General features: G+C 44.6%; 1 protein-coding gene across 1 annotated transcript; it reads right to left on the bottom strand.

The window, feature by feature from the left end:
- Positions 1-162: 162 nt before the first annotated feature.
- Positions 163-11653, bottom strand: TDRD6 (tudor domain containing 6). Its single transcript, XM_054819762.1, has 5 exons — positions 4996-11653; positions 4441-4559; positions 3281-3370; positions 2417-2474; positions 163-826 (listed from the first exon to the last, which is right to left on the bottom strand). The coding sequence occupies exons 1-5, from the start codon at positions 11651-11653 to the stop codon at positions 729-731; spliced, it is 7023 nt and encodes a 2340-aa protein (XP_054675737.1). The 3' UTR covers positions 163-728.
- Positions 11654-12594: the final 941 nt, after the last annotated feature.

Here is a 12594-nt window from a genome sequence, read left to right as displayed (position 1 = left end):
AGGCTATGTCATAAATACAAGTTCTATTTTGTACATGACTGTGTGGTGTTTCAAAGCATTCGGCATAGCTCTAGAGATCTGTTTAGGGTCAAACCAGAACCAGTAACGGCAGGATGTGCATAGCTACATCTAACTGCAGCGGTACAGTTGAAGCAAGATACCTGATATGCCCACAGCATTTAGCTTATGCACAGGGAAAGAACACAAGTCATTAACAAAACACTGATCAGCATATGCCAGCCAAAGCTTTATTCCAGCTTCTTCCATTGTTTTGTAACACCAAATGCAAAACTTCAACCCACAACAACTATGTTCCCCTACAGAGAAAAAAAATCATCCTCCCACAAAAAAAAAAGATACCCTCAACTTTCCTCAGAAAAAAAAAAAGCACTTAATAGAAATTTTCAAAATGCAAACATCAGAGCAGTGTTGTGCAACACAGTAGCCTATACAGCAATTCACAAGAAACCTTTGTTTAAGAACCACCCACCAACAGCTAGATACAAGTTATGCATACTCAGTACAGAATGCCACTCGAGGCAAATTCTTAAGTAAAGAGCACAGCTCTAATAAGCCAGGCTGACAGTAAGAGCTCTACCCATAAGCACTACTTGACAGAAAAGTATGGTAGTGAGAGGTATCTGCTCAGGTAGAAGAAACACGCAATGCTTTGCTTGTATTCTTGTTCCCATGAAAACACATTGTCATGGGAATGTGTACACAGCTACTTATTCAGCTTCATGTGGTGAACGTGTCACTTGGTTTTGGGAATGCTGGAGGACATGAGGATCTTCAGCTAAATCTGAATTGCAGCCCATTTGATTTTCTACAGGGAATAAAAACAGATTAGACTCATCAAGATGTTTCTCTAAACACATATAAATGCATTAGTATCTAAAGTCATAGCTCTACAAGGCTTCAGGCTAAGTGTCATCAACATATTGGACCCTATTAAGAAACTACACGGATACAAAGTTATTGTATAAGGACAAGACAGTTGAAAGAATGGAGCAGGCCAAGCAGATGAAGTAAGCAGTGCTCCCAGATTTCATTTACGAGTTAAGCCACTCCATCCCTCAGTGGGTTTAGCCTAAGCCACTGCAGGCTTTTTTGCATCCTGTGAACCAGGTACCTTCTACTCAAACTTCCTTTCCAGGCAGCAGCCCACGTGTGCAGCAAGATACAGTTCTGTGCCACGTGGCTGCATGAACATAGCTCATGTTTTCTGTGCTGTTGCTGACAGGGTGCAGGCACTAATACTGTGCAAAGTATCTATGAACACAGACAGCAGGTAGATTTAGATAATAATTAGCAACCAAAGAAGGGAAAAACCTAAAATGAAGTGGTATAAATTAAAAAGTATCAAAACCAGAAACAGCAAGATGAAGAATAATCCTACATTTGAGTGATGCAATTGAGGGAGGATTTGTAGATTTAACATTTTCATCAAATTATTTTAACTACTTTTTTTTTGCCCAGCAGGTAACTAGATGTCTGCTGCAGGCTTCATTCTTTGTTACCCATAAACCAGTCAGCTTTCAGTACAGTTGCGCTGAAATACAATTACCAATTCAATCACTGAAAACACAAATACAGTCTCTACCTAAGCTTAGTTCAGTCTCCATCAGGCAGCCACTGGTCGCACACCGGAACAAGCTGCCCAGATTGGTTCTGGATTTTCCATCCTTGGATAGATTCCAGAAAGGAAGGCCCTAAGCAACCTGATCTAGCTGACACTGCTTTGAGCACCTCCAAAGGTCCCTTTCAGCCAGAACTACTCCATGATTCCATTGATTATGAAACCAGTATATAATCAGAAAGAACCTGTACTATTTTCTTTGGTACACAGAATAGATGTTCACTGGTAATGCTTCAAAATTTTTCATTAACAATGCAGATTTACATGCACTATTCACAAGCTATCCTTGCAACAACTAAGATGGTATTATTATGGGTTTAGATTCATAGACCAAGATCTATTAAGGGACTGGGGCATTCAAATCCCAAACTACAGTGCTTAGTAGAGTCTACCTAGCAGTCGCTCACCTTGCATTAGAAACGTGAGCAAGAATAGCATGCTGGTGGCCAATGCTCAAAACCCTGCCAAAAATCTGTAACTTAGGTGTACCACACCAGCTTCTCCAAGAGGCTCAATCCACTAGGTTGAATAAATAAATACTAAACTGATTTCTAATCAAGACAGAGTAGCAGCTTTCATTGCATGTATTCACCGTTAAACTGACAAAAAGTAAGCTAATGCTACTAAGAAAATGACAAGAACAGTATTACAGTAAATACATAAGCTAAAAAAAAGTGTTTCAACTGTTATTTTCTAAAATAAAGCATTTTCTAGAAAACTAGAAAGCATCCAAACAGCACGTACACAACCTCTTTGAGATGTTTAAGGTAGTCTTACCTTGAAGTAAGGACTCCTCTGGTAAGGACTGCAAGTTTTCTGTTGCAGGGGTTATTGCCTAAACAAAAGGGGATTCTGTTAAGAAGCCGGCACTATTGCCAGGATAGTTTTCCATTGAGGTGCTTCCTTTAATACTAGACTAACTTTTTACATCAGCTCTGCTGGACTCTTATTTACCACAGGTTTCCCCCCTTATAACTCACTACAAATGTCTTCTGCCCACTTTTTGCTTTGATGCAAAAACTGTATGTGAAGAATGAACTGGAAATTCATTGTTATCATCCTCAGTAGCACAGCTGATGACCTGAATTTTGGGTTCCAAACCATTTGTTGGTACTTCATGAAGAACACTAGTGAAAACCTTACTACCATTTCCTAATTACTTTGTAATACAAGTATTTTTCATGATTTACCAGTTAGTTACGTGCTCTACAAGCATGATCTGTCAAAAGCCACATATCAGCATTGTTCTACAGTTCTTGATTAATCTTAGTCTTCCAGTAATGTTTCTTCCTTCAAGCTGTTTTCATTAATCTATTCCCAGACTGAATTCACAGTCCTCAGGCCAAATGGCTGACAGTTTATATAAATCTATATAAATGGTTTACATAAATTGTATCAGTTACATAATAGATTTATACAAATTTCTATAGTCTCCATAGAGATCTATTAGAGAAGGAAGGATAATATGATGTCTTAAAGAAAAATACTGTGCTTCTAGCAGTTGGCGTGAATGCCCAGATTTAGATTAATGCTACTTTGCCTTTCTAGTCTCACAGTGATACAGGAAGAATCACAACTAATCTCAGAGGACCCTTTCTAAAAACAGGTACTGTCTTCCCCAGTCCACTAACACAGCCATACCTCAGATGATCTGCAAGCCCAGTCAGGAATACCATTCCAGACATTCTCAGGATCCACAATCTCCTCATCACCACTGGAGAGATTCAAGACCTGTACAGACAGAGCCAAATCGTATCTAGCACAGTGGTGGATCCTGAGAATACACTCAGCAAATAAGACATAGTAGTAGGAAAACACGACTGAAGACTCCCTGCCTTTGAGAAGGCTTTCAGTATGGATCCTGCAAGGAAGAGCAAGTTAACCTCTAATAAAGCTGAATGTCACTACTGAATCTGCTCAAGGCTCTCCTGGGCTTCTAAACCAAGCATGGTGAGAGAGGAAGGCTGGAAAACACCTACTAGATCAGAACCAGTAAGAAATTGATGAATAAGTGTATGACTACATCACTGATGCTCATCTGAATACAGCTGAGGTCAGCTTTAGATACTTAAGGAATCTACTAGCAAAAGAACTAGCTTCCATGATCTCAGGCATTCAATCCTCCAAAAAGTTATTTTTATGAATTTTTTTTTTTTATTTGCAACCTTAAATTACAACTTACTGGCCCTTTTATGTAAGTATAATGTCTGTGCCTATGTGTGTACACACACAGTCCCCCTGAACTGGAGGAAGACTTCCCATTTATCCCATAGGTTAAACAGCAGTAGAACAAGGTAACCCATAAGATTATAATCTATTGTTAACGCCCACCAATCATTAATGCAAAACACATTTCACTGAAGTAGGAATAGCTGTGTATTGATTCTTAATTACAGTATAATTTAAGTTTCTTTCCAAGTTTCTACTGTTCTACCTCTAATTCCTCAAAACATTGATGAAATAATGATAACTTTTATGACTGTTTAATAGTAACATAGCTCCATAGCAGAACATTAACCTGCAGGCTGGCTAGAACCACACACATATGAGTATGTATCTTGAACTGGAGCCAGATCCTTCAGTCTTCCCAGTCAACAAAGGGAATATCAGGTGTTGACATACAGCATCCACTTGCTTTGAGACACTGCTGTTTCTATGTAGTCTATAAGCCCAGAATCAGCCTTTGCAATACTAAGTCTTAAATTCTGTAACAGACTTCTGTAACATATTCAAAGTTTGGAGGAAGAACAAAGAAGGACCACATCTTAACAATACAGGAAGAGTATTAAAACCATACTTACCCTGGTACCTTTTTCAGATACCTCCAAAATGCAAGCCTCGCACCATTTTAGAGAGGTCCACACCACACATTTGGAACCAACAGCAAAGCCCTTCAGATTACAAGTATACTCATTGTGTTCTACAAAAATGATGACATATCAATGAAGGAGGAAGAAAAAAACCAAAACCAAAACCCACACACGAACTACCCCTCCAAAAAACTCAAGTGTCTCAACTCCCATACTCCCCTGCCCTCTCCAAACTACTTTTACTTAATAAATATTAGAAAATTAAAAGTTTGTCATCCTGAATAGCCTTGAAAATTAATTTCATGTTCAGAAAGATATTTCCAATCATAAAATCATTAACCTCTCAAAGTAAGACTAGACCCTGTTAGATTGTCACATTATCCATGAGACAGTCTGATTTGTTAACCCATCAAAGCATACTGACGTTAACACTAGTATAGTAACTTATTAGAGAATAAAAATTAGATTTCTACGAGAAAGCTATTCTCATGTTTGAATGTGCACAACATTTTGACTGTTTAACTCCTTAAAATAAAGATACTTTACCTGCACTGCAGTCAGCCAAGTTCTCGTTTTGCTTTTTTTCTACTTCTTCATCCCCAGGCTTACAGTCTGAAGACTGCACATGTGTATTTCCACATTCCTTAAATGAGTCAGTCAAGTCTTGTTTCATCCACTCTTCCACATAACAGTCATCTTTCTTCTTCTGCCACTCCTTATGTTTCTCAACTTTGAAGTCACATGATTTTACAGTGCAAACAGGCCTCTGATTCGTTAAGTCTTTTGTAAGAAATGAAAATTGACTTCCACTATTTGCAGAACACTGCAGTGCAGCATGTTCCAACTGTAACGAGACCTCCTCCCTATCTTCCTGAGATGACTGCACAGCAGGCAGCACCAGTTCCAGAAGCTGCTCGATTTCAGCACCTAGCATCGACAGCATGTCATGGGTCTTCAGGTCCAGTTGTTTCTCAGGTCTATCACTAGATAAAGAAAGCCTTAGGGAAGGAGGCTCAACTTCTATCCAATCTTCTTGTATAGCTTCTGCTTTATGAATTTCAGACAGATTCAGTTCCAGGTTCTTTGCCTTCTCTCCCAAAGCAAGCTGAACATCAGATGGAATCAGCTCTACTGTGTTCTCTCCATTGCTAACTGAAGGCACCAAGTTCTCATCATTAAGTGATGGTAACATTTCAAGAAATTTCAGAGCTGCCCACTCCCCTGTCTCCTCACTCACAACTGGCAGCTCAAACGATTCCTGTTCCAACACTTTCTCCCTTGTTTCACTGCCTGAAGCTGTCTGCATTTCAAGTGACACTGTTTCCAGAGCTTCCTTTGTTTCTTCACCAAAGGACGACTGGACTGAAAGTGCCTCTAGCTCCAGTATGAGCTCTTTTAGATCATCATACAAAGAGTTCGTTTGTAACTGATCCAGGTCTACTAATGTCCCCGTTTCATCACTGAAAGATGACTGTACCTGGAGCACTGGCAGTATTTGCAGTTCTTCTTGTTTGTTTCCTAGGAAAAGACTGGCTGCTGAAGCACTGCCTGTCAGTTCTGCTTTCAGCTCAGCACCCTCTTGAAACGGTACTTCAGATAATTCTTGTTCTGTAGCTTTCATTTCACTCCCCAAAATACGAAGACTGCAGCTTCTCGTTGGTTCTAGTAATACAGTGTTATCGCTCTCTCTTTCAGATAGGGTTATCTCTTTATCAAAGTTGCTTTGACACTCAGCTGTTTCACATCCATCATCAGCCTTCCCAGACATATACTCAACAGCTTCCATTGACACATTCACTACTACAGTATTTAAACACTCAGAAGTTACACCCAGGAAAGGCTCAGAACAAAGTAAAGCACTTTCACTTTCTTCTTGAGCTAATCCACAAACAGCAGTAATTTCTCTTTCAAGACAAAGATCCATATCATCATTTGAACATCTGTTTTCCTTTAAGGGGTTCTCAAGATTTGAGCAAGCACTGTCACCAGTTCCTTTATTAGCCTTCCAAAAAGGCTTCATCTCTTCATTAATGTTCTTGCCAGAAGCTTCCAGCTTGACAACAGACAGAGGGACTTCAGAAGCTTTATCTTCCTGAGTTTCTGTTACTTCAGCTTCTAATAAGAGGTCTTTGGTCATATCATAAAACTTCTCTTTTGCTTCACTAAGCCATGAGCCCTCTGAGGATTTGAAACCTGACAGACAGCAAGCAAATGCTTGATTAGGTACTTTGAGCAATTCACATGGAATTTGTCTGACCATCTCCAAGCTAACAGCTTCCTCGCTTCCATAATCCACATGTCTAACAACTACGTGGTCACCTTTTACGCTGCTGACTTTAGCTCTGTAGAACTTTCCATCTTGACTATATTTGGCTAGACAAATATCACAGCTTTTAATACAAGATCTGCAATCTTTCAAAGAGTTAAGTCCAAGGTTTTCAGCTTCCTGTATTTTTTCCTCTATGTAGTTCATGTCTTCTGTATCAGCAGTGCGACTCCAAAAATATTCTGGACCATTTACCACCGTGACATAAATTTTTATAGTTTGACCTGCCTCTGGAAACTTCCAGATAAATGATTCACAAACACTTACACTAGAAATTTCATTTTGTGCCTGAGGAGGCAAAGGCTCACACACAGTTATCACGTCCCTGTTCTCTTTTCTATCATGCATTTCTGTTGAACAAGATCTTTCCCTACTTGCAAGATTTTCATCAGCTAAATCCACTGTTATTATACCTTGATGGTCACTGAGAATAACTTCCCATTTATCCTCAACCTTCTCTACAAATTCACACGTTAGTAGAACTTCGCTTGTTCTCTTGGTGAAGTAAAGCACTGCTTGCTCTGCCCAGTCTGTATTTTTCTTGCATTTAAGTCCACCTAGGAAGCAGTGAATGCTTATTGCTGGAATAGACAACAAGTCTTCAGGGAGTCTGTGTACTTGATCAACATTGATTACTGAAGTATTACCATAATCAATATATTGTATACTTATCAAATTTGCAGAAGTCTTTTCTTTTACTACAGCTCGATACCACAAGCTGTCTTCTGAATAAACAGCACTGATTAAGTCTCCTGCTTGGAAGAGTTGTCCACAAGGGTTCTTCACTTGCGTCCTATTGTTTAAGCTTTCTGAAATGCTGTTAAGCTGAGCCTCGTCACTTTCTAATTGAACATAAAAATCCGACGGATCATTTACATGAGACACATACACTGATACTTTAAGAGCTGGCACTATCTTTTGTTGCAGTAGATCAGATACATTTTTAAGCATTATACACCCACCTTCAGCATCAGATTTAATATCTGACCGTGTATCCACCTGGACAGAGAGCAGAGACTCCTCCCCCGTTTTATTTAACAAAAACCCATCCTTCTTACTGCTAAGCATTTCATCAGATTCTAGTAATCCAGCTGCCAGATCTCCCTTTGTAGCAGGCTGGAAAAGGTTTACATCATCTTTTTTGAAGTGCTTTTTGCTACTCCCCCCCCTTCCCTGGGCTTCAGATCTGCATTTTTTTCTTTCAAGAGGCCTACCTACATTTAAAGGGGACTCTGCAGTCTCATTCCTCTCATTCACATCTGTATTTCTAGAGCACAAAGTTTCATTTTCTACATGCCTACACAGTCCTGTATTGTTTATTAAACTGAACTCCTCCTTCAGTTTTGCATTAATCTGAGTATTACCATCAAACATCTCAATCAACAGTTTACCATCAGATTCCTTTGCTACTACTACCACTTTTAATTGCCTTTCTAGGACAGCTTGCTTAAACCACGTTGTAGCTTCTTCGGGAACATTAGGTATATCAGATAAGGAACACTTTATGGCCTGCATTGGCAAAAGCAAGATATCATAAGCATCACTGGGTAAAGGAAGCAGATGATCTTTCTCTATTGTCTCTGTGTTCCCAAAATCCACAAAGAAGACTTTCATATTCGGTTTTGTTTGCATAATTACTCCCCTGTACCAGTGATTGTCAGTATATTTTGCTAGACACAAGCTCCCAGACTTTTGCAAGGTTTCTAAGCTGGGCATTGTTTCACTTAGGCGACTGATGTTATCGGTAAGCTGTGCTAAGACATCTGCACATCTTTCAAGTTGGCAGTAAAATGTCCATGGATCATCAACGTGCGTAATATAAACATGTTCCTCACTCCCAATCTTAATATCATGCATAGAATAATAGTAAGAATGAAGCTGAACCGAGGATACCAGAGGCTTTTGAGGAAATAAAGGTCTGGCCACACACCTCTCCGTCAGAAACTGGCAAGCACTCTGAAAAGGTGTCATTAAGTCTACAATGTTAAATAGCTCCATATTGTTTATCGAAGCCAAGGCAAATATTGTACACTTCAGTTCAAAGTGCGATGATGAAGTATCAAGAAACTCCTGAAAAACCTGAATTGCTTCTTCATCCCAAGAAAAAGGATCCTGACCATTTGGTTGGATTAAGTTGTAAAGGCTGCACCTGAAAGCCTGAGCCTCTAACCTAAGAAAGCGTTCATTAGTTGAGCGGAGGTTTGTTAGAGAGACCAGCTCTCTGTTGCCATAGTCCACATATATGACTTCTACTTTTTCTGCAGAAGGAACTTCACTAACAATTAAAGCTCTGTACCATTTTTCATCCTCTGAGTACTGGGCTAAACATACAGAATTTGGCCAAGCATGTGGGTGGGATGAATTTTTACAATACTCCTGAATTTCAGTCATTAAAACCTTAAGGTCATGGCAATTTCTACTTAACTGACACCAAAAATAACTAGGATTTTCAACATATGACACAACAACGTTAACTGTACTTCCCACTTCTAACTGACCTCTGTAAGAGGAATATGGCTTCATTTCCACATACTTCTGTCTCCAAGAGACAGGCAGGTTTTCCTTGCCCTCACACTTCTGAGCAGGAAAAGATTCACTACTTTTAGAATTGTGAATGGCTGCAACAGGACTCGCTCTGACCATCACAGCTGTGCAAGGATTAAGTACTCTATCACTTCTCTTTAGATCAAATTCTTCTCTGAGCCTCTTCTCTGCATTTATTTGGTTGTCCTCCCCAGCTAGGGAAGAGGCCTGGCTCACACCCTTATCAGATGATTTCTGGAGAGTCTCAGTTAGTTCACACCTCTGGTATTCAGCATACCCTCCCTGGGCCATGAGTTTACTTACACTTTTCTCTCCTAATTGGGACTGGTCAAAAATTTCAACCATGTATCTGTCACCCTGCACACTCAAAAAATGAACCTTTAGTCCCTTGTTGAGTACAATCTCTCTGAAGGCAGACACAGATGATTCACTCCAACTCCCTCTCAGAGGGGAAACACCCACCAAACAACACTTCAGAGCTAACGCAGGTAGTTCCCTGAACCGAGGGAGCAGCTCCTTTACCGCACACCGATCTACAGTTTCTGTATTGCCTCTGTCCACCAGGTGTATTTCTACCCTGCTCTCCAGTACCCTGGTGATCACTGCACGATAAAAGACACCCTCTTTCCCACTGGCACAACAAAGGGATCCAGGCTGTAGGTCCCAGCCAGCACCATCCAGCTTCGTGGCATGGGAGTAGAAATTCCACATGCTCTGCCTCAGCTGCCTGAAGAGCCGGCGATGCTCATGGAGCTGCAGCCAGAACTCGAATGGGTCTCGGAGGTGGGAGACCTGCGCATCACGGAACGCACCCAACTTCAGATGCACACCAACTACAGGAGCAGAGGCCAAATCTCTGTGTGTTAAAGCAACAGGAGGTGCTCCTGGTGGCAATTCCAGTTCTTCAGCTGTGGATTCTTCTACTTCCAGCTGCCCCTGAGCCTCAGTTTGGCTGACCTGTGTACGGCTGCTCACAAGGCAGCAAGCCTGCACCCCAAAAAGATGGTTCAAGTTGATGCTGTTTTCCCCATACAGGGTCACATAATAGAGATGCTCGAAGGAGTTAAAGGCTTCGATGTGAGCACTCACTGCTTTGCCTAGCACCAACGCTTTCAGCTCATCAATCTGCGCTGGGGACCAGCCACAACCCCCATCTGAGATACCCTGAAGGGCACACGGGTAAGTCACCACAGGCATACGAAAGCACTCAACAGGCAAATGGCGCAGGTTAGCTCTGGTCACAGTTTCCTTCCTGCCATAGTCCACAAAGATCACTAGAGCCGCTTGCTGCTCCTGCTTCCCAGCAATAAGCTCCAGCAGGAGCGCACGGTACCACTGGCCATCTATGCCACGGGCAGCACAGGGTGAGCCCACTCTGAGTAACAAATCCTGCTCCCACCAGTCATAAGCATGGCGCATGGTATCAGAAAGGCAACAGATCTCGTGGGACAAGCTCTGCAACTGGCAGTAGATGTGGTGTGGGTCAGACACATGGGTCACTAAGACAGGCTCTGTCACACCCAACTGAAGCTGTGGGTAGAAGTAATCCAAGACAGGTGACACAGGCTGGTATGACAGCAAAACATGGAGAAGCTGTGGCACTGCAGACGTTACAAGGGAACACGCTGGAGGCTGCGGCTTGAGCTGGTTCCTGAAGTGGCCATAAGTTAGGCAGCGTCTGAGCACCTGGTAGAACCAACTGGGAGTGACCTGCTTGGCCAGACCCAGGTGATGCATCTGGGCCACAAGCTGGGGCAGCTCAAGCACTATGAGCTGTGGTGTCATCACCTCCTGCACCAAGCCAGACACCTCCTTGCCATGTAGGTGGCTGAGGAACTCCATAGCCTCCACTGTCCAGGTGGAGACTGGTGCATCCCCACAGCCTGCCACCCTGGGGCCTCCAGAGGGCATGACATCAGCCACAATACAGCCCAGCACCTCAGGAGGAAGGTGGAAAAGCTCTTTGCAGCCCCGTGCTAGGTAATAGGCAGACGTGACCACCGTGCAGCCCTCATCAAGCAGGAAGACACGGTAGTCCTGGCCACGGCGACTCACCACACAGCAGCGGTACCAGAGCCCAACCATCTCCACCAGGGCCAGATCTCCAGTGCACAGCTCAGCCCCACCAGCCACCAGCCCGGTGGGGCCTGGGGCAGCTGCCAGGCGCGGCCCCACCGCCACCTGGATCTCACGGCGGAGGCAGATATAGTCATCACTGCGCTCACCCAGCCGCCCCCACAGTCGCACAACAGGCACTTCGGGACGCAGGCCCACCACACAGACCCGCAGGACCACGGTGGCGCCGGGGCTGAGCGCCCCCGGCCCGGAACTCATCCCTACACCTCTGCCTTCGCCGCCCGCACGAAGCCAAATGGCCGCCTCCACCCCGGCCTCATACGGCACGCGCCGCCCACGTGACCCGCGGGGAACCGTTAGGCGGCTGCCCCAGTGGTAGAGTCCATTTTGATCCCTGCGGGGGGGGGGGGAGTGAAGGGGAAGGGAGGAGCTGGCTACTACATCGGGCCGCTCCTGCTAAACGGAGAAGGCTCGGAGGTGCCACAAAGAGGAGGGTGATCGCCGAGGCACGCTGGAACCGTAGAGCTCAGCCCAGACCCCGCTGGAGCTGCCCTCACCCGGGGAGGAGCGCTCCCCGCCGGCTGTGTGGTAGCAGAACGGCCGAGGAGGAGGTGAGAGGAGAGCCCTCCGAGCCCGCTTAACCTCCATTGGCCAGAGCGGGCACTCGGGGCGGGGCGTGCGTGCAGGAGTTGGCGACTATTGGCCAGCGCAGTGTGAGGGCGGGGTGGGGCGGTCGGGGCGGTGGCAGTCCGTGAGGTGCCGAGCGGGGTGCGAGGCCGTGTGCTGCCGGCAGCCGGGGTAGGGCGCGGATCGGGGGCAGGCCCTGCCCGATGGCTCTGCCCGGCTTCGCCGCAGCCAACCTCCCAGTGGGCCGGAGGCACCTGAGGCGCGGGCTGGGCACGCAGGACCGCCCCTCCGCCGGCAGCGAGGCCCTACCGCAAGACTGCCTCAGGCTTCTTCAGCGCCTGAGGTGGAGGCCGCCCTCCGCCTGTCCCCACCCGATTTGCGCCCGCCCCGTGGCACGGAACACCTGCCTCCGCCAGGTCGTGGCCGGCTCGGCCATCTGCAGCACGGGGAGGGTGACACCGGACTGAGGGACAGCGGCGTCTGCATCTGTGTTGCCTAGGGATGAAGGAAGCGCTTCCCCTGAGGGCCTCGGGAAGCAGCGAACGTGGGTGCTCTGCTTGGTGCCCCCCTCG

The sequence above is a fragment of the Grus americana genome, chromosome 3 (assembly GCF_028858705.1).
Source record: "Grus americana isolate bGruAme1 chromosome 3, bGruAme1.mat, whole genome shotgun sequence".
NCBI lineage: Eukaryota > Metazoa > Chordata > Aves > Gruiformes > Gruidae > Grus > Grus americana.
Note: the sequence above shows the minus strand (reverse complement) of the source record. Positions and strands in the feature narration are given on the sequence as shown.

Excerpts from the sequence above, each read along its gene's own strand:
- TDRD6 (XM_054819762.1), bottom strand. The coding sequence starts at position 11,653 with ATGAGTTCCGGGCCGGGGGCGCTCAGCCCCGGCGCCACCGTGGTCCTG. Across the intron at positions 3,371-4,440 it reads TATCTGAAAAAGGTACCAGG|GTCTTGAATCTCTCCAGTGG; the intron begins GTAAGTATGGTT and ends CTGTCTGTACAG. Across the intron at positions 2,475-3,280 it reads GGGCTTGCAGATCATCTGAG|GCAATAACCCCTGCAACAGA; the intron begins GTATGGCTGTGT and ends CCTTTTGTTTAG.